Below are 25,819 nucleotides of genomic sequence, written 5' to 3'. Positions count from 1 at the left end.
ATTTTTGAGGTCTTTGAAAAAATACCAAGCGATGATGAAGAAATGGTTCAAATTATTGAACAATCATGGGCACCACAAGTTTTTTGAGCAAGGGTACGTCACTTTCATATATGGAATGAAAAACAGTTTTTAAATAGGTTTAGGCTTACAAAACAGACTGTCATAACCCTATTTCAGCAAATTGGTGCTAGAATGAAACAGGCAACAAAAAGGTAAGAATGTAAAAATTACTTTTTGAACTGTTCGAATGCCAAAAGTGTAAATTTTAGAAAATAACGTAACTTCCTTCTATTTCAGAAATCATGCTGTAGAACCCCCTCAGTCAGCTACTAATAGCATTGCGGTTTTATGCCTCTGGTAGTTGTTTATTATAATGGGAGATTCCAGAGGAATTCATAAGGCCACTGTTTCACAGACTACATAAATATTTATGTACTAATTGCACAAGCAATTATATTTCCTTACAAGTAAAATTAGGACAACGTTAACTGTTTTTATCCGCCATTTAAGAAGTAAACAAAACATTATCGATAGTCATCTTTTCTTGCAAGTCACTGCAAAACATTAGCGACAGCCATCTTTTCTCGCAAGTCACTGCTACCAAGATCATATATTTCTTTCTTCACCTCAGTTTAACTTAGGCCGGTCATTATAAGACTCAACATTGGTTTAAACTCAAGTTACAGTTTAACTCAATCTTCAGCTTAAACCTTCATTATAATACCGGCCCTCAGAAGTCGGCCAAAGATAAAAAGTTTCTTGTTATTGTTTGTTTTATTGTATTTCACTTAAGGGTAAGCCCATTAAAAAATCAACTATCATACTACCAGATTTAAAATCTTCGTACCATGTATGTATGTTCAGTCCGTCAGCGATTCCGCTGGTGGGATCCTCAACAGTTCTGCCATCAGCTGTCATAGATGGCCTAGGCATCACTGAAGAGGCGTACTAGGGAAATGAGGAGCGAGGTAGTTTCCCGTTGCTTTCCTCACCGACCTAGAGTTGCTATTACATATCAGTCTGCCAAGCCCACTGAAATGCATACACCAACCGACCCTATGAGCAACATTTTCACAACATTCATAGCAGGGACTGGCTGCATAAGGATTGGCATTACTAGCCTCGCTCATACCTCAGTCACTTTCATACTGTTAAAGACAAGGATAAGACAGAGACAATGTAAACACTAGCTCCTGCCAGCAAAGGTATAACATTTTACGGTATCATTATTATTAAAACCCTTTCTAGGATAAACTCATTTATCATTAAATTATATAACACCTTAGGAATTAATTGTATAATTGATTCCATCAGGCCAGATGAAGTCGTGCTTTGCTGTTGTTCGACTGGAACTTGTTCTTAATATAAAATGTTGCAGCGGAGGAAGCCTACACACTTATCGCATCATATATACTAGTAAGTGTTTTACTGGTGAGCGGTGATAATTTAACTCTTCACGGGCGGAAACATATATATATATGGTCGAATTTTCTTATGCTCCGGGCGGAAACATATATATGTTCCATTCGAAAATAGCGGGTTTATTAGCCCACGAGATACCCAAATATGCTCAGAGATAGCAGGAGCTGTTCTCTCAACTTTTCCGGTGACGGAAATCCCTGCAGTATCTTGCCGAGTTTGTTCTGCTGTTTGTGGGAGTTACGTAATACATACGTTACGTGATGCAGTTTTCTCGTTTACGTACTTCTTAGGTATTTTCGTGGTTTTCCGCTAAATGACATCGCGAAAACAGATCACTGATACAGCCATAGTGTCAATATTGAACGATACGGTCAAAGAAGTGTCCGATTTTAGTGAATGTGAGTCTGAGGACGAAAATTCTTTCTCCAGCTCGTCTGAGTGCAACGACGCAAGTGACGCTGACACATATAGAGACATAGCGGACGACTGGACGGACGTAATAGCGACCCTGGGCCAACAAATATTATTTCTATTCGTAATATTGATCAAGGGCCAGACACTGACCATCACACTTAGATACTGATACGTCCCCTGTAGAATAATAGAATATCTTCATCTGTTTTTTGATGATGAAATATTTTATGATATTCTCAGTGAAACTAAATTACATGGGGACAAAAGGAAAATACAGGCAAAAAAAAAGCAAAAGCAGAATGAGAAATTGGCATCATCCAACATTGTGTGACAAAGGCATTTATTGGTGTCATCAACATGGGGCTTCACCCCTTGCCAATGTCAAAGACTATTTTTCAACTATTTTTTCACTTTTTGATGGACTAAGACAAAAAATTAAACCAAAATATCATTGAAAGTAGTTTTTTTTGTACATATATCTCATAACTAGCTGATGTACCCATGCTTTGCTACGGAATTCAACATTGTATAAAGAATTCTTGGTTAGGTAGTGTTCTCGTTGTGAGCAAGATTGTATTAAATTGCATAGTTCTTATCGTTACCCTAGAAACGCGACAGGAAAGTCACCAAACATCTTTTAACATATGAAGACTGAGTTAGGGAATTTTCTCTGTAATGGCAGACACGCTTGCATACAATCAGTCACAATCAGATTGAGGAGTTTTCATTATAATGGTAGAAACTCACTCTCCACCTGCCTTTTTTACATCCTCAGAAAGACTGTCTTAGCGGTTTTCCCAACTGAAATTAACATACATTACAATGACGTCAGTAGGAATGGAGCGATTAAAAGCAATGCTTTCATATGAAATACCACACATTTTCTCACTTTTAACGAACGGGACTACACTGCCGATCTAACAGTCCAAAGTTCCAGAGCAGGAATGACCAAGCCGCAGACAACCGTGATTCGTGAACACACTGTCTTCTTTTCGGCATGGAGAGGATCAAATAGTGACAAGTCCCAGGGCAAAAACTATGCCCTTTTACTAATCTGTTTCCTAGGAGTACCCGATGAGTCGGAAAATATCAATTCACTGCACTGGCGGCGGAAAAATCTATCCGACTTGGAGGCAAATTTTGCCTCCAAGCCAGAAGATAAACCCCCTCTTCACTGATAATTTGGAATAAAATGAATGTAGAATTTATATAACAGTGAAGAGAAAGAAGCTTTTCTTAAGAAATGGCTCTTTTCAGGGTTGAATTTTGAGTGATTTAGTGAATTGTGGTGCTATAATTTGGAATAGGCCTAAATTCTTATTCTAGACCAGGCCATCATACTACTACTAAGTCAGCCTCTGCCTTAACCTGGCAACGCCGTGTGGTACCGTATAGTACCAGTGCGCCTTACTTCTGATTTTCTCATACTGATCCTTACTCGCGCCATAAATCTGGCAACTTTGCTTTACATTGTCAAGGAGATACTCTCTACAATGCCTAAAATCAACAAAAGGTTTTATTTGAGTATTTGTTTGCTGCAACAACTGCTTGTAATTTGAGATCGTGTCGAGAGGAATAAAAATGACTGCCCGTCTAAAGTAAGTTGCTTTACTTTGTTTATAAATATTGACAATGCGATTTTGTATCATGTGGTTTATTGTCTTGAAATATAAGTCCATGAATTGAAATAACAAGCAATTGGTCAGCATTCCTGTGTTACCTGTTATGACATAAATTATTCCGTTGGTACCGTATGGTACCGCACGGCGCTTACCATGCCTCTCTGTTTACTTTCTCCTCCTTACTTCTAAGGGTAACAATTCATACTGTAGTTGCAAATAATGATTTGTGTGTGTCATAAAACTCTATAATTGTAGATTTTACTTTTAAAAATTAAACGGCATGACATACTGAACCACTGGAATCTAAGGTATTATCTGAGGAAGATGAAGGGGGGTCTCGCAGATAACCTTACGGGAGGTCAATCACGGGCACCAGCAGAAATAGTGCTAAAGCAAGAAATTCCGCACAGGAGTAGATAATCCATGTCCGATAATGATTCATGGCCCGGGAAGAGAGCGAAATCATCACCCCATCCACCAGGTACCTAGATGGCGTATGGCCCACTTTCACTCCAATTCCATAGTGCGAAATTTTCCACTTTTCGATATATGATGCCGACCGAAATATTTGAGGGTTTTCTTTACGATGAAATTATGAATTTCTTGTGCTCAGAAGTCAACAACTACCGGTATATTCTTTTTACAAACGAAAAATAACCCCGAAGAAATGAAAATATTCATTGGCATTTTCCTTCTAAGTGGCTATGTGTAAGTACCACGACCAGAAAAAGATAGGTGCAAAATATTTATAACGACATATATATTTGGGTGGTATTTTAAGGTAAATAAATGCAGTTGTTTACACTTCTTAGTGTATCTGACACCTTGAGATTCAATGGCGTACATCAATATATCGCTCCGACAAACCAAAGCCGGAGCTGTGCAGCGAACGAATGCGAATTCCGCGGCCGCACAGAATGCGTCACGTGTAGTGTGGGCGTTTGTGTAAACAGCATTTTGCCATTCTAAATTAGTGAAGAGTGGAAATAGGTGACTAAATAAGAAAAGCTGAAATAATATTACTCGTATTTCCTAAAGATATGTCACGTCTGAGCTAATGTTATATTTCGGAATTCCCAAAGGGATATCACAAATAAACCTATACACACCGTTTCTTCTTTTGTTTATTGTTTATTGTTTTATTTGTAAGTGATATTCTGTAACAATATTAAGCATTCAGTTTCATGGTATTCTAAAGAGGTAACAATTTTTATGTTCCAACCAAAAGCTATGTCAAGCGCCGTGCGGTACTAGGCCCTCATTTAAAAACCAACGATTCAATTTTTAGAAAAATGACTTAAATGTTCCCTGATATGTGAATGCTGGGAATATTAAATAAAAATTTAAAAAACGAAAATTGAAAACTCCGGCGTTCCCGGGTTAATGCACACTACTCATTCAAAACAGCGCGTCAGAGTAGGAATCGAATAACTGGAATACTACGAAGAACCACTGTGTTATGTACCAACTGTATCAGAAAATGTATGAACCAGAGGAATGGCATGCTAAAGAAGAAAGTTTTCTAACTCCCCGGCTATTTCCCACAAATATTCAGTCAGGCAATTATACTCGGTACGCAGCATTTGAGAGTTGAGAGGCAGCATAAGAGACAAATAACATCACAACAAACAATGGTCAATGTAATGTTACTGTTGATTGTTATGCACTTTCGATATTGTAGGCCTTCACATTTAGTTTTCTTCCGACTCTGAAATACCACTCATCATAGTCGGTACGGTAAAACTGAATAAAACATAAATAATATATAAGTAATAATAATAATAATACCATAAATGTTTCCACCTTTTCAATACTACAATATATTCACAAAATTACAAAATTATACGGTACTAGTTTCGACCCATCTAGGGGTCATCATCAGCCGTATTGGAGCAAAGATCATTTGTGGCGAAATCCTAAGACAATATTATTTTAAAGAATAACAAGTGAAATGAGATGTTATGGTAATAGTTAATAATACAAGGAATATACATACTAAGAGGTTTTTAACAAAGAATAAAGTATAAATGGGGTGTTGTAAAAATTATAATCATGGAAATCAGTAAGTTCTTGTATTGAAATGAAATATGGCTTAGGAAGAGGGCTTAAGGTGGGGCTGAAGGGTGCGGGAGAAAGTGTAATTGTCTTGCAAAAGTACCTTTGATTAAATTTAGGATTGAGTTTAGGTTGGCTGCATTATTGTTTCTGAGGAAAGTGATAAATAGATCGAAGAGTATGTTGGGTTTCTCTGAGATTTCATTGAGATTGTGACTGGCATTAAAGTATTGGTCTAGGTGTATGTAGTAATTTTCCATTATGTTCAGTAAAGGGCCCTTGTTTGCTAATACGAGGATGTCCATGTCTTGTTCAATATTGGTGAAATTATGGTTATAATCTTGCATGTGTTGGCCGATGGCTGAAAACTTGTTGTATTTTATTGCGTTAGTGTGCTCGTGGTATCTGATAATGAAGTTTCTCCCGGTTTGCCCGATGTAGGTTTTTTTACAGGTGGTACATTTGATCAACAAGACCAGCAGTTTTTTAAAATCAGGAGTTTATAGGATCAAATGTACCACCTGTAAAAAAACCTACATCGGGCAAACCGGGAGAAACTTCATTATCAGATACCACGAGCACACTAACGCAATAAAATACAACAAGTTTTCAGCCATCGGCCAACACATGCAAGATTATAACCATAATTTCACCAATATTGAACAAGACATGGACATCCTCGTATTAGCAAACAAGGGCCCTTTACTGAACATAATGGAAAATTACTACATACACCTAGACCAATACTTTAATGCCAGTCACAATCTCAATGAAATCTCAGAGAAACCCAACATACTCTTCGATCTATTTATCACTTTCCTCAGAAACAATAATGCAGCCAACCTAAACTCAATCCTAAATTTAATCAAAGGTACTTTTGCAAGACAATTACACTTTCTCCCGCACCCTTCAGCCCCACCTTAAGCCCTCTTCCTAAGCCATATTTCATTTCAATACAAGAACTTACTGATTTCCATGATTATAATTTTTACAACACCCCATTTATACTTTATTCTTTGTTAAAAACCTCTTAGTATGTATATTCCTTGTATTATTAACTATTACCATAACATCTCATTTCACTTGTTATTCTTTAAAATAATATTGTCTTAGGATTTCGCCACAAATGATCTTTGCTCCAATACGGCTGATGATGACCCCTAGATGGGTCGAAACTAGTACCGTATAATTTTGTAATTTTGTGAATATATTGTAGTATTGAAAAGGTGGAAACATTTATGTTGTTATTATTATTATTACTTATATATTATTCTCAGTTCAATACGGACCAAAAACATGAAATTCATAACCATCAATAAAACATAAATGATCGGAAATTGTATTCTCTGCAACTTTTGTTATACAGTGCTTTTCGATAGGACCAAAAACATACGTATTTAAAAATTAAATTTTAGGCGCCTTCCCCTAAACTACAGTTTCATCCAGGTTGAATAAAATTGTGTATAGCTTAGACTGTAGTTTCTTATTCCCCGACTCTATATACCGATTTTCATTAAATTCTGTTAACCCATTTTCTCGTGGCTCGGCGTCGATATGGACTTAGCAACAAAAATTCAAATTCATGAATATCTGTGTTATCACAGCCGGTACGGTAAAAATGTATAAGACATAAATGGACGGAAATTTAATTTTATATTTTGGTAATAATAATAATAATAATAATAATAATAATCGTATGGCCTCAGCTACCGTGTGCAGACATTTCGATTTGACGCCATCTGGCTGTCTGCTCGTCAATTTCGACGTCCCGTTTTACTCTAGGTCCGCTAGATGGCAGACAGAGTAAACCGGATCTCTCTTGGGCGTCTATGGCTGAGATTTAATTAATTTTGTCGGGTAAATACCAAATGTATCACCAGAGATCTTTTACATGCCGACATCGTACGACATGGAGTGTCGAATGGACTTTTTTCCGCCCTTCAAAAATCCGACTACCTCTGCCGGGTTTGAACCCGCTATCTTGGGATCCGGAAGCCGACACTCTACCACGGATCCACAGAGGCAGCTATATATTTTGGTTATGTAGTATTTATCGATACGACCACTAATAATATAAATATTTGAGAATTACATTTTAGGCCTTCCCCTAAACTACCACTTCATTCAGCGTGAATAAAATGACTTGATGATGATGATGATGATTGTTGTTTAAAGGGGCCTAACATCGAAGGTCATCGGCCCAATAAAATGATTTATATCTCAGATTGTAGTGGCTCATTCTCCGGCTTTGTATACCAGTTTTCAATGAGATAGGATCACTGATGACGTAAATATTTAAGAATTAAATCTTAGGCCTTCCCCTAATCTACCATTTCAATCAGCTGAATAAAATTATTTATAGCCTAGATTGTAGCGAATTATTCCCAGACACTGCATACCAATTTTTATTAAGATAGGACCACTAATAAATATTTGAAAATTAAATTTTAGGCCCCTTTAAACAACAAGCATCATCATCATCAAATCATTTTATTCACGCTGAATGAAGTGGTAGTTTAGATTGTAGCGACTTATTCGCCGACTTTGCATACCGATTTTCATTAAATTCTCTTTAGCCATTTTCTAGTGATGCGTGTACATACACACAGACAGACATTATGGAAAAATAAAAAGTGCATTTCCTTGTTACTGTGGACATGACCGATACAGAAATACCATTCTTTTCAAATTCTGAGTAATGTACAGACAAAACTCTTATTTTATATATATAGATAGCGGACTATAGTGTACTTCAAAGTTAACCACTGTCACATCATAAAGTGGAGTGTGCCTTGTGCCATTCTTCCAATGAAAAAATTATTTTACGATATTTATTTTGCTTTCAAACCCCTTCAAATTTGGATTTCCACTCCTAAATATAGTATGTGGTGTATTTAGGCATATTTTCATGGTTTTAGTAAATTTCCCAAAATGTTCATGCATTTTTATTCTTTATTTTCTTTGTCGCCTATGGCCATAAATGACCGCCGCCCGCAAAGTGTTAAGTCTCGTTTGAATGATACTGGGCTGTTTGCTGAGCTAAAGTATAAAGTTTGGTATTCCTAGAAAGGAACCCAAAAATTCTCTACCTGTACAATATGAACAAGTACAGCTATTCTTTCTTGGTCTGCACGCGTACCGGCTAGTGACAAAACGGTCAAAACTTCTGTTGCCAGTTCACAAAATATAGGTTACATATCCAACATGGCGGCAGCACCAAAGGTGTCAACGTCTGTGCCTTACACATTGGTCTGTGACAAATCAAAAAGGTAGGTTAGAGCTACTAAATTACTTTTCCTTGCTGCACGGACATTGGGTGCCGCAGCCACAGGCAGGCTGTAATAATGGGGACAATTTGTCCATGCTTTTACCTAAGCATCTTAACTGGAGCTCGGAAGGCTTGTGCACAATGAGCCATGTAGCAACAAATGAGAGTACCACTTAAAGACCAAGAGTAAAGCATTCTTAAATTCAAAACTTCATTTTAGAGAAGTCTTGCTCCTGAACAGACAAGATTTTCTATGCGAGACGTGAAGGAAAGTTCCTTCGAAACTTAAAACTAGAACAGCTGAGAATCGTACATTCCTAGAACAGCAGTAAAGGATCATTTTGACACACCGTAAGAAATGTTCAAATTAGAACTCAATAAGATCAGTATTTTCTTTTAGCCTACAGTGTTTCCACAAATTTATTTTACACACAAACACCTGACTTTAGTGTATGGACCTTTCATATTACTGATGGACACATGAATAATCACAAACAACTGCATCATGCTTCTGTTTCTCCAAGGAGTTTTCACAAAATTAACAAACTGAACACCTTCTGTTAGCCAGTCATCCACATTGCAACAATTATTCATTTTCAGAAAGGAACCTGAGTTCTCGAAATCTGTCTCGACACTGTACTCTTCATGAATTGCTGTCCACAAAAACCATAGATCATCCGCAAACACACATTTTGAACACATAACACCCTGGGTAGGGAGCCTCTGTGGCTCAGACGGCAGCGGATCGGCCTCTCACCGCTGGATACCGAGGTTCAAATCCTGGTGACTCCATGTGAGATTTGTGCTGGACACAGCAGAGGCGGGACAGGTTTTTCTCCGGGTACTTCGGTTTTCCCTGTCATCTTTCATTCCAGCAACATTCTCCATTACCATTTCATAGCATTTATCACTCCTTAATAAATCACCTTGGAAGTGGCGAACCTATTGTAATAACAGCCTATATATGTTTCATTCTACATCCCTGACCCGGTCAATGACTGGAAAATGGGTTGTAGGTTTTCAACACCCTGGGTAGATATGATGGCAATCATAGCCTCCAACTCCACAAGTGACACAGTCCAGGCCATTTTCCAGAGTTCTATCCAAGCGAGTAATTCTGTTTGTCATTACTAGACAAAGCATCAATTCATCAAAGAAGAGACGAAAGGCACTAATAACAGAATCGTCAACTCGGTGGTAAGCATATGTTGTGGGACCTCCCCACTCTTTCAGGACGTTCAATGCAGCCCAGCCTTCCAGATGAAGAGTTCAAATCCAAGACATCCCACTCGGTTCCGTCTCGAGCAACTATCTTCACTGAAGAAACATCGAACTGAGATCAAGACGTGTGAGGAGAGTTTGGAGGCAGATTTGCACTTTCAATTTCTCCTGCTGATAGCTAATCCTCTGTCTCTTCATGATCTTCTTCCTCACTATTCTCGCTTGTCTAGCAAAAAATCGTCACCTGAATCGGATAGTTCACTTTCAGATTCAACATCTGAATTTTCTGAACCTTTTACGAGACACCTCGTAAGTAGAAAGACGATCGTAACACATGTTTATAAGAACACTTTCTAAATGATGAGATGAACCCGCTAAATGGAATGCTCATCTGACACTATAGTCTGCACTGCTCTACTTCGAAATTGACGTTTTGGCCGATTTTGGCTCTGTCTGGTGGTTATGCATGGAAGCATAGATATCCAACCATTCCCAAGCTGCCATTCATAATGATTTATATTGGCAGAGCACGATCTCGAAACCTAGTTGCCAAGTCTAATATTTACATTCACCACGTGGTTAACCTATCTCGCTCAGCATGTATGGTATTCGGTACTGTTTGCGATCTTTTGCATTTCCTTCAGTAATTAGTGTGGTTTTTTCATATGTCTTTATCTCTCCAATGTAGTACAGTATAGCGTAGTTTACAGTTTAGCATAGCATAAGTTAGTACAATATAGGTTTAATTATTAATTAGCTGCTGTAGTTTTATTTATGTCTGTGCATCAGTGTACTTAGTTCGTCGAGTTTACCATGTCTCAGTGAAGTTCAGGAAAGACCAGTGGCAAGAAATCGAGAGGTGTGGGACAAGGCACGCCCTTGAGAAGCCAGGCCTGTGAAATTGTGTCCAACGTGTGCGAGTAATTTGAGAAAGAAAAGGAGAATGGTGCTACATTGCTTCCTTTAGCAAAAGCCGTACAGAGAACTGCTGACGCTACCAAAGTAAGTAAATACACAGTAGTGGCAGTTGGAAAGGAGAAATACCATACTGAGAAACAATCTCCTGGATCCTCTGAGTTTGAAACACCAGGTAAGAAAAGGAATTGGACCAAACCAGTGACAAACTTGGACAGTTTCCAGAAAGATGCCCTACGTCGCCATATTTATGATTACTACCTCAGAAAAGACCACCCTGCTCTTGCAAAACTGCGTTAGTCTCTGAAGGAAAGCGAACTATTTAACAGAAGCAAGACTTCACTAAATGTTGTGGTAAAGGAACTGGGATTCCGTTACAAGAAATGACTGGAGGAAAGTTGTGCACAGTACACAAATATTAATATGCGAGGTGTGAAAAAATTAAGATGTAGTTGAGAACTCCTTCAAAAGTTTCATAATATCTCTGGGAGCTGGTGATAGTGACAGAGATTCACTGTTGGAGGGTTCCAGTGACTCTGAGATCAGTGGAGTGTTCCCTTTGTAGGCCATAACCTTCTTCCTGTACCAGCCATTAGCGGTGAGTGATGTGTTATTTCCTCATTCTCTTTTATTCTTAATAATATATTCCCTTATTAGTATCAGATGTTTTTAGTAAGTGTAGTTTTTGTGAATTTGTTTTCAATCCATATTTGTTAGTTTTTCTGAGTATGGTATTACACTTTACTAGGGCTGTTTACTGGGGTCATATTGCATCAGCTGTTCTCGTGGGAGTAGCACGCTGGCAACACAGGAAAGGCAACGCTCATTTGTTTTACGAAACTTCAATTTAGAAGTAAGCCCATGCGGAGTATAATAATAATTCAGGCTGGGTACACACTGTTGTCTGACAATGCAAGCTGCTGCGTTGTAATAAGCAACTGTACAGGTCCAGTGTTTGCCATTTCAAAAATCTATGGAAAAGTAAATATTTTGCTGGGAAACAGGACAAAAACCTATGAAAAGTCAAGATATTTGAAGAGAAACTATACAGGAGTGTACAAATTATTAAAGAAAGATGGAAGGTGGGTGTCATTTTCATCTTTTGCTTATTCTAGTGTTAAAGAATTTCACCTTGTTTTCTGACACAGGAAAAGCTTATTATCATGTCTACAATTACCTGACATACAACTAGACCACATGCCAACTGTGTTTATTGGGTGAGTGAGGAAATCTGACCTCAAATGGTGTCAGCGAGAGAGAGAGAGAGAGAGAGAGAGAGAGAGAGAGGAGGGGGGGGAGGGTGGATTAATATCAAAAAACTAACTGTGCATGCACAATGAATTTAATTATCTAACATTTAACCATGGACAAGAAAAATGTTTATGAGTCACACCCCCTTTTCCTTCTATAAGCAGCACAGGTGGTTCACCTGCAAGAATATGATCAGGGTGTCTACAGATTTGAGCAAAACCCTTTTCCTAAAATATTTCATTACTCGGTCAAAACAAGCAATATTGAATTAGAAAGAAAGAATGCCCACAACTCAAACTTTTGGCACTTTCAACAAGGGTCCCCGCTTGCATCTTTCTTTCTAATTATTTTTATCTCCTCTCTTCATGCATTCCCTTTTCCAGATTCTCACTGGGTAGGGTAGTGTACCAAAGCCCTCCACCTTTACTCCATCTTACCACCACTCCTCTTCTAGTACCTTATTGCTATAGACTCCTCTATTTGCAATACAGTCCACAACAGAGCTCCTCCATCTCATTCCAGGCCATCCCCTAGGCCTCTTTGCAGTCTCTGTATCCATGAATGTTCTCTTTGGTATTCTCTCTCCTGGCATTCTCATCATGTGTCCAAACCATTTTAGCTTTGCTATATCAATCTCTTTTTGAAGTTTACACACTCCCACATTATTTATTTATATATTTAATATATTTAGCAATATAATTACCATATTTACTCATGTGTTAAACCGCCTCGTGTATTAGAACCCCCGTGGCTTTTCAAGACTAAGAAACTGAAAAAATAAATCTCGTATACAAGACCCCCCAACTGATTCGTCAGAGAACAACAACGATTCCAGCCTTACTGCAGTTCTGATGACATCACACAAATTTGTGAATAGTTTCGTCCGAATGACCCACGCAATGAAAACACTCGTTGGTACATCTGTGTTTTGTATTTAAGAAATGTCCATCTCCGTAGCATAGGCCTACTGCAGCTCTGATGACGTCGCACATATAGGTGAACAGTTTCGTGTCCGATCCGCGCATTGCAAGCACGCATCATTCATGTATATGTGTATGTTTTGTAGTTAAGAATGTCCGCCAGCGTAATGGTTAGCACAACTAGCTGCCGTTCTCGGGACCCTGAGTTCGATTTCCGGTACCATATTGCCACAGATTTACGAATGGCAGGAAGAATGGTATGCGGTAAAAATGGTACATGCAACTCCCTTCCACTGGGGGCCTGTCTAGAAGTTGCTATTGCATATCAGTCTGCCAAGCCCACTGAAATGCATGCACCAACCGACTCTATGAACAATATTTTCACACCATTCATAGCAGGGACTGGCTGCAGAAGGAATGGCATTACTAGCATCACTCATACCTCAGTCACTTTCATTTTGTCAAAGCGAAGGATAAAGCTGAGACAGATCAATGAAAGTAACAAGATTGCTCTAGCCCATACCAAGACATAGTGCACTGTAAACACTACGTCCCGCCAGAAAAATTATAAAATGGTGCAGCAAAAGGAAGCAGAAGATCCATATGAAAATTTTCTTCATTTCTCAAACTGTGTTCCTACATCAAGTACCACGCATAAGTTATACAGGATAATAATTCTGCAGTCTGAAATGGTAAAAGTGCACCAGAAATTAATTCTTGGAAAGTGTCCAATAACATCTCATACCGGGAAACTTAGCCATTCTCTGGTCATAGTAAATTAATGACAGCCTACACAGACTACTGTACACACACGCAATAAATATACATATATCAAGACTGTGGTAATATTAAAAGATGCTTATGTATAAAAACTGAACTCATTTTCCACTGTTTTTTGAACAATCCCCACAAATCCTTTGGATAGCCTATACTAGGTGGAACCAAACCAAACCGAACCCCATGGCACTACAGCCCTTGTAGGGCCTTGGCCTACCAAGCGACCGCTGCTCAGCCCGAAGGCCTGCAGATTATGAGGTATCGTGTGGTCAGCATGACGAATCCTCTCGGTCGTTATTCTTGGCTTTCTAGACCGGGGCCGCTATCTCACCGTCAGATAGCTCTTCAATTGTAATCACGTAGGCTGAGTGGACCTCGAAACAGCCCTCAGGTCCAGGTAAAAATCCCTGACCTGGCCGGGAATCGAACCCGGGGCCTCCGGGTGAGAGGCAGGCACGCTACTCCTACACCACGGGGCCGGCACTAGGTGGAACACACAAACCTTTTTTTTTTTTTTTTTTTTTGCTAGTGGTTTTACGTCGCACCGACACAGATAGGTCTTATGGCGACGATTGGATAGGAAACGCCTAGGAGTTGGAAGTGGTCGTGGCCTCGTGTGAAAATGGGAAACCACGGAAAATGATCTTCAGGGCTGCCAGCAGTGGCATTTGAACCCACTATCTCCCGGATGCAAGCTCACAGCCGCGCACCTCTAACCGCACAGCCAACTCGCCCGGTAAAAAAACCTTTAGTAGACTCAATAAAAATACTGAAAAATATACTAACAAAAATAATAGGGCCTATATAAACAAACATTTAAAATCCAGGCCCCAAAAACAGGGGAAAAAAAAAACAGTAGGCCTAGGTACCTTAAAAGTTACCATGTCGCTCAATTTAAATATACAGGTCAAGTTTGTAGCCGATTTGTTTGAACATTCGGAACAGATACTGTACATGTCATTGGAACCTAGAGTGCTTTAAAACAACGTGCATGTTTGACAGCTCCCGGTGTGGTAGTAAGGGATGGCAGTTACTATGACAACCAGTACATGCCCCCCTCCCGGTTAAGCCAATCCCAGCTAGATAAGCTCTCTTACCCTTTCCTACCCTCTCTGTCTTCAAGCTCCGTGACAAGGCCGGTCCAAGTTCCATGTTGCCAATTGGTACACCGAAACCAATGTGGCCGGGCTATATAACACTGTCTGCTGTAAGCAATATCATTATCTGTATAGCGAGCTTTTGAAATCAGCTAAATATTTATACGGCTATTGTGTTCATGGTAATAAGTGTATCGTTATCAAGACTGGCATTTTAGTGCAGTGTAAATTTTACACAGTATAATATTCATAAAATGTAATTTCAGATTTTTCTCGAAAATTGGTAATTCAGTTTTCTCAGTTCTAGAATTAAGTCAGCAAAATTGGAAAATGCCTTGAAAAGTTAATAGTTGAATTGAAGTAGGCCTATAACAGGTGTTATAGCACCCTTCAAAATTATGATAATGTTTATTATTATTGGTTTCTTAAAATAATTATACACTCTTCTTTGCTTCCTTTCATCAAGACTGACAGGCTCCGATTTTTGGAATTTTGGACAAAGCATTAAGAATTAAGAATCACGATCCGTGGTTAGAATACATAAGGTTTTGTTTTTGCTTTGGATTTCAATAAAAAGAGTTCCCGCAAGTAGTGATCACAAGTTTAAAGACGCTCAAAACAAGGTGAAAGATGGAATTTTACCCATCACAACTCGCGTTTCAGTTATAGCTGGCATCTTATACTGTGCCGACGCCTATGGCAGGGTCCGAGCGATTTCCCTTCTTTATGTAAAGATATTTCTCCCATACCCACCTGGATTTGAACCCAGAATGTTGAGCAGATCAGTCAAAGTGCCATTCTGCTGCTGTAATGTACCTAAAAATGAAATCAATCATTCGGAGATAGACTGATAAAAGCCTGTGAGGGAGGGGAATTATGAGTATGTCTTACGATATTTGAGCTGATAAAATTACTGTTGAGCCACTTTAGAATAATAGCAACAATATTTAATGTTATTCTAACACGTTCTGATCCCTGTACATGGATATTACTTTCCGCAGCACCTATCACAGAGCGAGAGGGTTTCATTGTAGTTGTAGTAACTCCATCCAGATCATGCGGCAACACAATGCTCCCTCTCCTTTGCTCGGCGCCACACGCTGTGAGCTGTCAGGACATGCACATGGTTTTGATAGGACTATGGTTTAACACTTTACTGAAAATATGAAGACATGTTCAAATGACAACAGTGTACAACTTACTGTATGATTACAGATATCGTGAGATAACAATCACCTGTTTCTCAGAAGACTGGATAACACATTAATTAATAAATGATTAAATATTTACAAACTCCTGTACTGATAGCAAGAATCTTCAATGTCAACAAAAAGAAAACCTGTGCAATAAAATGTTTCTGTGAAAGGTACATAGCTTCTCGTTCCTCTTTGATAAGTAATTACAGCAAGTTTTACTCAATTCTGTGAACAGTGTTTAAAAGGATCGCGACTGCGGAAATCATTCTAGAAAGAAATCAGATATATTTTTTTATAATATCTAGAAGGAAATTATATGCCAGCCCCGCGGTGTAGGGGCAGCATGCCTGCCTCTTACCCGGAGGCCAGGTCAGGGATTTTAACCTGGATCTGAATGGGCAGGTTCGAAGTCCATTCAGTTTAACGGGATTACAACTGAAGAGCCACCTACCTGTGAGATAGCAGCCTCGGTCTGGAAAGCCAAGAATAACAGCCAAGAGGATTCGTCTTGCAGGCCAAAGGACACCCCGTAATCTGCAGGCCTTCGGGCTGAGCAGCGGTTGCTTGGTGGGCCATGGCCCTTCGGGGTTATTGTGCAATGAGGTTTGGTTTGGGTATGAAATAACGTAACTGGATGAGTAGAACTCTAATCATCATTTCTCTGCGATTTGCATTTAATTAAATGCTGCCAGAAAATCATTACACTGGTGCTAGTCTACCTCTATCGTAAGTGTGTTTCTTAAAAGGAAATGAATGTAACCGAGCTTGACACCTGCAGTCACTTAAGTGCAGCCAGTATCCAAGAGATAGTGGGTTTGAACCCCACTGTCGGCAGCCCTGAAGATGGTTTTCTGTGGTTTCCCATATTCACACCAGGCAAATGTTGTATGTTAATTAAAGCCATGGCCGCTTCCTTCCCACTCCTAGTCCCTTCCTGTCCCATCGTCACCATAAGACCTATCTGTGTCAGTGCGACATAAAGCAACTTGTAAAATATGAAATGAATGCCTAGCTTAGTTTGAGTGTGCCTGAGTGGTTTATGCTTGAATGAGAATGGTATAATTTAAGATGTAAAACCCTCCTCATAATATTCTCTTCTTAAATACCAATATTACTGCGTTTACAAACTCAAACTGAATTAACATTATCTGGGCACAAATAAAAATTGGAAGTTTGCTCTAATTTTTCATTAAGACTCCAGCCCTGGAGACAAGATTTTTCTAATGTTATAAGTAAGTGGAAATTAATTAAATCTTACTTGGAATGCATCCCGGAGAACTACATTTACTTGCATAACCTAATGAAGAGTATTACATGTCATTTTCATTGCTGAAATAGCTACAGTAAAACCTCGTTAATTCGAAATCGCTGGGACGCAAAAATCGGACTTCGAATTACATGATTTTGAATCAACCGCAAACTCCTAAATCGGAAATGCCAACCCTTACCGCATCACAAAATATTTTAAGACCCATTACTGAATGCAATTAACCTTGATTCACAATTTGAACGTTTCAAATGCCATGGCAAAAATCTATTTCCAAAATTGATTCAACAAGGTGCATTTACAGTATTTAAATAATGCACTTTGATAACTTACTGGCAAACATAACCTCATGCAAAGAAAGAAATAATAAGGCATGTTTCAAACATGAGGATAAATCTATGCTGGCTCCCCTGTGCACGTGCGGTATTCATTAGATGCCCTGTATTTGCACAGAAAGTACCCGATGCCCTTAAAACACCGTGGCTTATCGAACTTTCCTCTGACGAGGGGAGAAAGTCTCTCGCTTCCGTCTGCATTACAACATTCTTTGATTTGCCACCATAGCACCTCTCTCGAAATTCAGAAATGCCAGCCCTTGCTGTGTCACAAAGTATTTAAGACCCATTAATGCATGCAATCGCTTTGATTCTCAGTTTAAACCTTTCAAGTGCCAAGGAGAAAACTATTTACAAAAACTATCCAAAAAGTGCAATGGCATTAGCCCTATTCAAATAGTATGCACTTGGATAAATCACTGGCAAACATAACCTCATGCAACGAAAAAAAAAATCCACACGATTCAAAGACGAAGACAAATACTGCTGGCTCCCCCGTGAAAATGTTTATTACTTTACTGTTCGCATTTTTAGATGCCTTGTACTTGCACAGAAAGTATCCGATGCCCTTAAAACAGCGTGGGTTGTCGAACTTTCCTATGACAAGGGGAGGAAGTCTCTCGCTTCCGTGTGCATTACAAGTTTCAACACAGTAAAATGACACCCACCCTTGTATTATTTCCCGGCTGGCGCTTCTCTCGTTTAAAACCTTAAGTCTGTTTGGGCTCGGCATTTCAAAAAACTATGCAGTTTCATCAACAACGGCAATATTGTTTGGTGCGTACGAATTGATTATATGAGCCACTCTTTCTCGCCAATCGTCGGCATCGCCAGTGTTCGCGGATTCTGCTTCTCCGCAAGCTGTCTGCTATGTCGTATTATGGCGTTCCTTAAAACGCTGAACACAAACGACTTACGATATCACTTGAACTTAGCAAATATGAAGCACACTGTAGACACACCGAAGTGAGAGAAGGTGCAATTAGCTACCCCTGTACGTTTCGGAAGATGCGTTCTATCATGACGCAGATAAATTTTGAATTTAAATTACTCGGTAAAATACTATTTTTAAAAACTTAAAAAGGGAGTTTTGAATTAAAAGTCTGAATTTTGGTAATGGGACCGACATTGTTTTTCGAATTACGAATTATCCGTATTTCGAATTAAACAATTTCAATAAAGTACAAAACCATACCTCGTGTTTCCGGAAACGAGAGCTTCTTCGAATTAAGCGTGATTTTGAATGAACTGATTTTGAATTATCGAGGTTCTACTGTACTTGCATTCCTATTGGCAACATAAAGTGGCATGTGATCTCATTCCCGTAAATGATGATAATCACAATTCATTACCAACCCCAGCACAATAAAAGCATCCCTTTGCTTGTCCCTATATCTTGATCTTGTCCAAGTCCTATCCTAACTGTCCGCACAGCAAGAACCAGTCCAGACCAATGGTGTAACAATAATCACCACCACCATTTTTCGAAGCACAACATTAGAGGTTGGCAGCATTGAGCACCACTTGACAACATCCTTCCCGAGAAGGCCGCGAGCATGTAAACAAACTACAGTCGTCCCGCATGTCTGAAAGTCGTCTCCAGGGCTGAAGTATTGACTTCAATTTCTACCTACATATGAATAGAAATGCCAGATCCCTTCTGATACCGATCTGTTCAAATAAAGATTGCACACAAATTCATCCTTTCCATTCTTCCCGTAAGGCCTAAATTACTTCCCTTTAATATTGCTGATTAATTTAACTAAACTCAAATGTATAAGCTCTCACATTCCTTGAAAATGTTTGACAATATATTAACACTCCGTCACATATAATACTACAACAGATCCACTAACAGCCATAATTCAGTTTAAAAGCATGCAAGAACTGTAAACATTGCCATGTGCTAGCCATGCATTCAAAGCTGAAGCGCCCACGACATGGCGATGCACGAAAGTGTTCTAATATTCCACATAGCATCAGCGCGCTCTGCAAGTCTAGATAAGTAATATTAAAATTTTCGATTTAACCTGGGGGCAACTAAAGGGAGTGTACTGGCATATATGTTTCTTCACGAGAGTTTAATCCTGATGTAAACAGGGTATGCCAACGCCCCCACCAAAGGAAGAGTTGGGATTCACTGAGCGTGTAGTATCGACCTCCACCCCGTCAACGTCTCGGGTGCGGACGTATAGGGCTGCACATTGCATACGGTAACAGTGCGAGGATCTGCACATCTGAATAAATGACTAAACTTGGATTCTGCTCAGTTTGTTGAACACATTCACAATATACTGCCTACGGTCACTTCTGAGCGGTTTTCCTCTTTAGTGCTTCACTACAGTACACACGATGTTCCTACCTCTTGCACCATTTCTCCTACTATGAATGCTGACACTGACTGCTGCTGCAAGATGCAACACCTTATCTCCACGCTGTACAGCTTGAGACTTTTCCTCACTACAGGAACATTTCCTGTATTACACCATGCCTTGTGCTTTCATTTCTCATTATTTAATCACTATTTTAAATTTTAAAAACATATACCGGTATATGACAACCATATTTTAATTTGATTATGTATTCTTCCAAACTCTCTAAATAAAATAAAATTAATGCCATGTACTACTTTCCTTCGAGCTCTCATACAGTTGAGTGAGTGCAACGTGTATGTCCACGTGCAAAGGCAACGTGCTCCGTCTATTTGTTTACATCAGGATTAAACTCTCGTGAAAAGACATACAGGCCCCCAGGTTAGAGCCATGAAGTAGCCCATAGGCTATCAGTTAATCTCGCTCCTTCTGTACTTAATATATTCACGTTGCAGATACATTCGGCACACACTATCGCACTTCACATTTTAGTTTTTACAGAATGTGCCAGCTCTGCAGCCACACACAATGAGGGCTCTATCAACGAAAACAGCAAACTGCTCTGGCCTATAGGAACGCAGGAAATGGTCGTATTTCCCAGATTACCACAGTCTGTTTTAATTTTTCTATGTAAGAATGTTTCTAGGGGTGGGTGAGTACGTCACTGGCAAGCATAAAGGAAGGATTTCTCCTCTCTGGTTCTTCAGGTTATCACTTTACATCATATCTGCATGATTACCTCATTCCTAAACAAGAAAATCTGTTAGTAAATTGTTATCCATAACTCTCCTATAACTTATGAGGTAAGAATTGCAAGATTCTACGAGTTCATTAAAGTTAACCTGAAATACTGTGCAATATCTCGTGAACCCTAACACTTGTACTATCTTAACTGCACCCTGTGCCGTAGTATGCCAACAGGGATGACAGTAGTGTGCGATACCAGTATCCCAACTATGACAATTACTGTGAACTCACACTAGCAGAAAAATAAGGCAGAAACATTTTTCAGATAAATCATACAACATGTATTATCAAACTATTACATGACAAGAATTCAACTCACTTTTAATGACTGTCAAAGAGCACTAACTCTCGCTGGCAAGTTGCTCTGACTGGTCCATGGGTTCGTCACCTTGTACAACTACTGGAGCATGGCTGATATCATCTACCTCCATTTGCTCCTGCGATTCTGACTCAACACTGGTGCTAGGCTCGTGTTCCTCCTCCACTGGTTCCAACACATTCTTCTCATCCTCATCGGCTGAGCTCCTCTCAGTCACCTCAACGTTCTTCGAAGTATCTGCTGCACTAACTTCTGCATTAGATTCCGAGGAGGGAACTTCAACACTTTCCAAGGATGGTGTGTCTTTGACACTGTCGCCACTTTCGCTAGCCACTGTATTTTGCACTGCAACACTGTCTTCATCTTTTTGAGTCTCTTGCTCTCCTTCACCTTTCTGTTCTTCCACTTCAGACACACTACTACTTGAGGTAGACTTTTCCACAGCATTAAGATCATCATTTGAAGAAAGAATGTCCTCCGGAGGCTTCGCCTTTAGAGCATCATCATCTGATAAATCATCTTTAACGCAAGTAGCACTAAGCTCAGATGGTCCATTTTCAATATCAGAAACCACTTTCTCTTCAACATCATCTGATTTAGCTTCTTCACAAACTTCAGGTAAGCCTATGCTTGTTGCTTCTTCCACGGGCTCAGTAACATTTGATTCCCTAGTTGTAGAATCAACATTCTCCTCATGTTCACTTTCTACTGCCTCACCAAATCCTTCAGTATCAAGATCTGGTGAATCTGGTTCTTTTGACTCGTTTTCAATATCTTTGAGATTATCTACTTCAGAATTTATCTTTGGTTCGTTCTCACCATCTGACTCATGACCTTCATATCCTTTTACACATTCATTTGAAGCATTTGTGCCACGCTCTTTCTCCCAAACATCAGTTGGAGCTTCAACATCAGGGTGATCATCCATGTCTATTTCTTCTGCTCCAGCACAGTCTATGCGAATAGTTTCATTTTCACTAATATTAACTTCAGCATCATCACCGTGCATTAGATTCACACCATCACTACTGACTGTCTCAATAGCTTCACCTATATCAATACTCCTACCATCCATAACCCCATTCATCAAGAAATCTGGTTGCATAACATCAGATCGCCGTGCATTGCCTGGCTCTCTCGTGCTAACGACCAGAATATTCTTTTCAATAGCACGCATGAATTTATCTACTCTGCTGTACTCTTTCCTAGGCGTTGTAAGCAATTCGCACAGTCTTTGCACAGTAAACGGGGCATTAACAAAGGAGTCAAGTCTTTCCAATAAATTACGTTTCATGGTTTCATAATTAAAGGGATCAACGTTGGGACAGGGAGGTAAATCAACAGAAGGGCATGTTTCGTAGAAATCAGTGATCACATTTAAAAGTTTTTCACGAAACAAACATTTCACAAGCGACCATTGATACACTGGATCACCCGTCTTGGCTACGTAACAAAGATATTCTTCCAACTCCCTTGGTATATCCTTCGGTTTCAATTTCGCGAATTCGTCCAATGATTGCAATACTTCTTCAGGATTTTCCATTACGAACACCTTTTCAACACTCCAGTTTAACCGATGACACAAACTAACACTGCTTATCGACGCAAACAACCAGATACAACACGAAGTGTTGCCAATATGACGCGACTCTTCTAGAAGACCTTAAAGTCATCAATATTGTCATTAAGCGGCCTACTACATAAAAAAATTGTCTTTACTGTTCAATAACATATTAAAGAACAGTCGTACTCACAATTTTGCATTAGAAACAGTAGAGTACATTTCTTAAACACCTACGAATCTACGTTGGCTAGACTACATATCATTACGTTATTATATTTCTTCATATGCAGACATTGATCCTATCCGAATCTACTCTCACCAACAGTAATTCACTATAAATTTATACTATATATTTAAAGCAATGCATTCTAAACTCCATTCGCAGTTTTCAGTTCACTGTAACGGACAGTGATTATCCAAATGTAGAGCACTCGTAAATCACTTTCACTAGAATTTCGAAATCGATACCAAACAAAATGTATATATCGACTAATGGAGATTCAAGACCGATGGACCGATCTATTAGTCGATCAATCGACAGGGCTGGGCCATGAGGACAAATACTGTATTTGATGGGGAGTTGGGAGAAATGATGCGGGCAGGGCACTGGGCGGTAATATGAAATTTTGAAATATTTAATGCAGCCAATGGCCACATGCTGTAAGACAGAGAGAACTTGTATCACGGTTACTGTCTGGTGCAGAACGTTGTCAGATAAGTGTTTCTCTTTACAATACATTAGTTGACATCGTCCCTGAAAAAAATCATACGGTAGGGAATTCTAGGACCTTGTTAACGTCAGATTCATTTTTTTTTTTCTGATTAACGACTTTTCTGGAGATTATTCGAGCACTTTGGAGGTAAAACTGGGGAATTTCATAGTTTAATAGAATTATTATCAATTTAATATCATAAACTGCAGTTCAGTTCGTGAATGTTTATGACAGTTTTTTATTTTTAATCCGGACGTCCTTGTATATCATTTCGTATAATTTTACAACGATCACACTAGGACATCACTCAGCAATTTACTTTTTGTCTGCTAGATGAGTGGTTCTCAACCTTTGCATCCGTAAATTATTTCACTCCCCACCCCCGAATGAATTATTAATTGGACATATAAAATAAGTTATATAGTATTGACTAGGAGGATTAAAATAGTTCTGTTCAATTTTGTAAGAAGTTCAGCCGTCAATAAGAATTCAACAATGAGATTCATAGTATGTAATTACAAAAGTTCTACTGTTTTGTTACGGTTCATATCTCCAAAAATATTTTATAATGATTTTATTAACTTATAAATAATTATGAGTGCTTAATACATACTGTAATATTACATGTTTCAATGTACTGGTAATAATTATAATGCAATCACTTTAAAAAGAAAGTCTTTAATAACACAAATAACAATACAACACAAGAATAAAACAAGTTACAGCAAGTTAAATATACCGTATTACGGAGGATTCTACACTCACTGCAATTAACATTAAAAACTACATCATTTGATTTGATTTTGTAAGAACAGAATTAATGATTAATGAGAAGGCTGGCACTGTTTTTTCCTTTCACAAATTATTTAACCTTTGGTTCCAACTGTGATAGTGCACACCTCAGATCACTTTCAACATCTAGTCGTGCTCGGTATTTTGATTTGATGTAAGTCAGCATAGAAAAGCTAGATTCACATTGATATATTGATGGAAACTGCACCAACAACCTTGCAACTTGCATTTTCTGTCAACATATCTACAATAAAACAGCACTGGGAGTGCTTTGAAATGTCAGTTGTCTGACCACTAGAGCCCGGATTATATGTAATTACATATTCTGTTCCCAAATATGTAGCTACAAGAAAAGCTAAAATATCAGTGAATCACACTAAAAGGACCATTATTTCAGGAGTTTAAAGTTACATATTTTGATATATAATAAATATTTTGAAGAATATAGCACATTTGACCTCCCTTGCGAACCATGTGACCTTGCCATGGTGGGGAGGCTTACGTGTCGCAATGAAGCAGATAGCCGAGCCGCAGGTGCAACCATATTGGATGGGTATCTGTTGAGAGACCAGAGTAAGGAATGGTTCATCGAAAGGGGGGTAGCAGCCTTTCGGAAGTTGCAAGGGCGGCAGTCTAGATGATTGACTGATAAGGCCTTGTAATAATACTCAACATGGCTTAGCTGTGTTGATACTGCTACACGGCTGAAAGCAATGGGAAACTACAGTCGTAACTAACTCCTGAGGACATGCAGCTCTCTCTGCATGAATGATGTACTGATGATGGCTTCCTCCCAGGTAAAATATTCCAGAGGTAAACTAGTCCCCCATTCAGATCTCCGGGTGGGTATTAAATAACACTTGTATGTTTTATTATTCATCCACCTATTCAATACAATGTTATTTAATACAAATACTTTCAATACGGACCCAAAAATGAATTTTATCACATGTAATCACCAGGTGGGGACTACACGAAAGGGGACGATCATCAGGAAGCTGGATACTGACATTCTGCGAGTTGGAGCGTTGAATGTTAGAAGTTTGAATCGTTGTGGTAGGTTAGAGAATCTGAAAAGAGAGATGCATAGACTAAAGTTAGATGTAGTTGGTATAAGTGAAGCACGTTGGCAGGAAGAACAGGATTTTTGGTCAGGTGACTACCGAATTATCAACACAAATTCAAACAGGGGTAATGTAGGAGGTGGTTTAATAATGAATAAGAAAATAGGGCAGCGGCTAAGCTACTACAACCAATGCCCACCAGAATAGTGCAGGTCTATACAGTATGCCTACTAGTTCAGCGGATGATGAGAAATCGAAAGAATATATGAAGAGATAGAAGAATTAATACCATATGTAAAAGGTGACGAGAATCTAATTGTGATGGGAGACTGGAATGCAGTGGTAGGCCAAGGAAATGAAGGTAATACAGTAGGAGAATTCAGATTGGGACAAAGGAACGAAAGAGGAAGTCGGCTGGTTGAATTCTGCACCGATCATAATTTTGTCCTTGCCAATACTTGGTTCAAACACCACAAACAACGGCTGTA

The 25,819-nt window shown here is 39.0% G+C and overlaps 2 protein-coding genes across 7 annotated transcripts in view; one reads left to right on the top strand and one right to left on the bottom strand.

Annotated features, from left to right (window-relative positions):
• Positions 1-23,215, bottom strand: part of LOC136883076 (serine/threonine-protein phosphatase 4 regulatory subunit 2) — a 31,197-nt gene extending 7,982 nt beyond the window's left edge. For all 5 annotated transcript variants that reach the window (XR_011018820.1, XR_011018821.1, XM_068229578.1 and 2 more), the window contains exon 1: positions 21,199-23,215. Coding sequence is in view for 3 of the 5 variants with exons in the window: in XM_068229578.1 (XP_068085679.1) it covers positions 21,221-22,741 (1,521 nt within the window). In the remaining 2 variants the exon portion in view is untranslated. The remainder of the gene's footprint in view (positions 1-21,198) is intronic.
• LOC136883075 (uncharacterized) overlaps positions 1-25,819 on the top strand; it is a 361,554-nt gene that overhangs the window by 300,315 nt on the left and 35,420 nt on the right. The gene's annotated exons all lie outside the window — the stretch shown is intronic.

This window comes from Anabrus simplex, chromosome 11, assembly GCF_040414725.1.
Source record: "Anabrus simplex isolate iqAnaSimp1 chromosome 11, ASM4041472v1, whole genome shotgun sequence".
NCBI lineage: Eukaryota > Metazoa > Arthropoda > Insecta > Orthoptera > Tettigoniidae > Anabrus > Anabrus simplex.
Note: the sequence above shows the minus strand (reverse complement) of the source record. Positions and strands in the feature narration are given on the sequence as shown.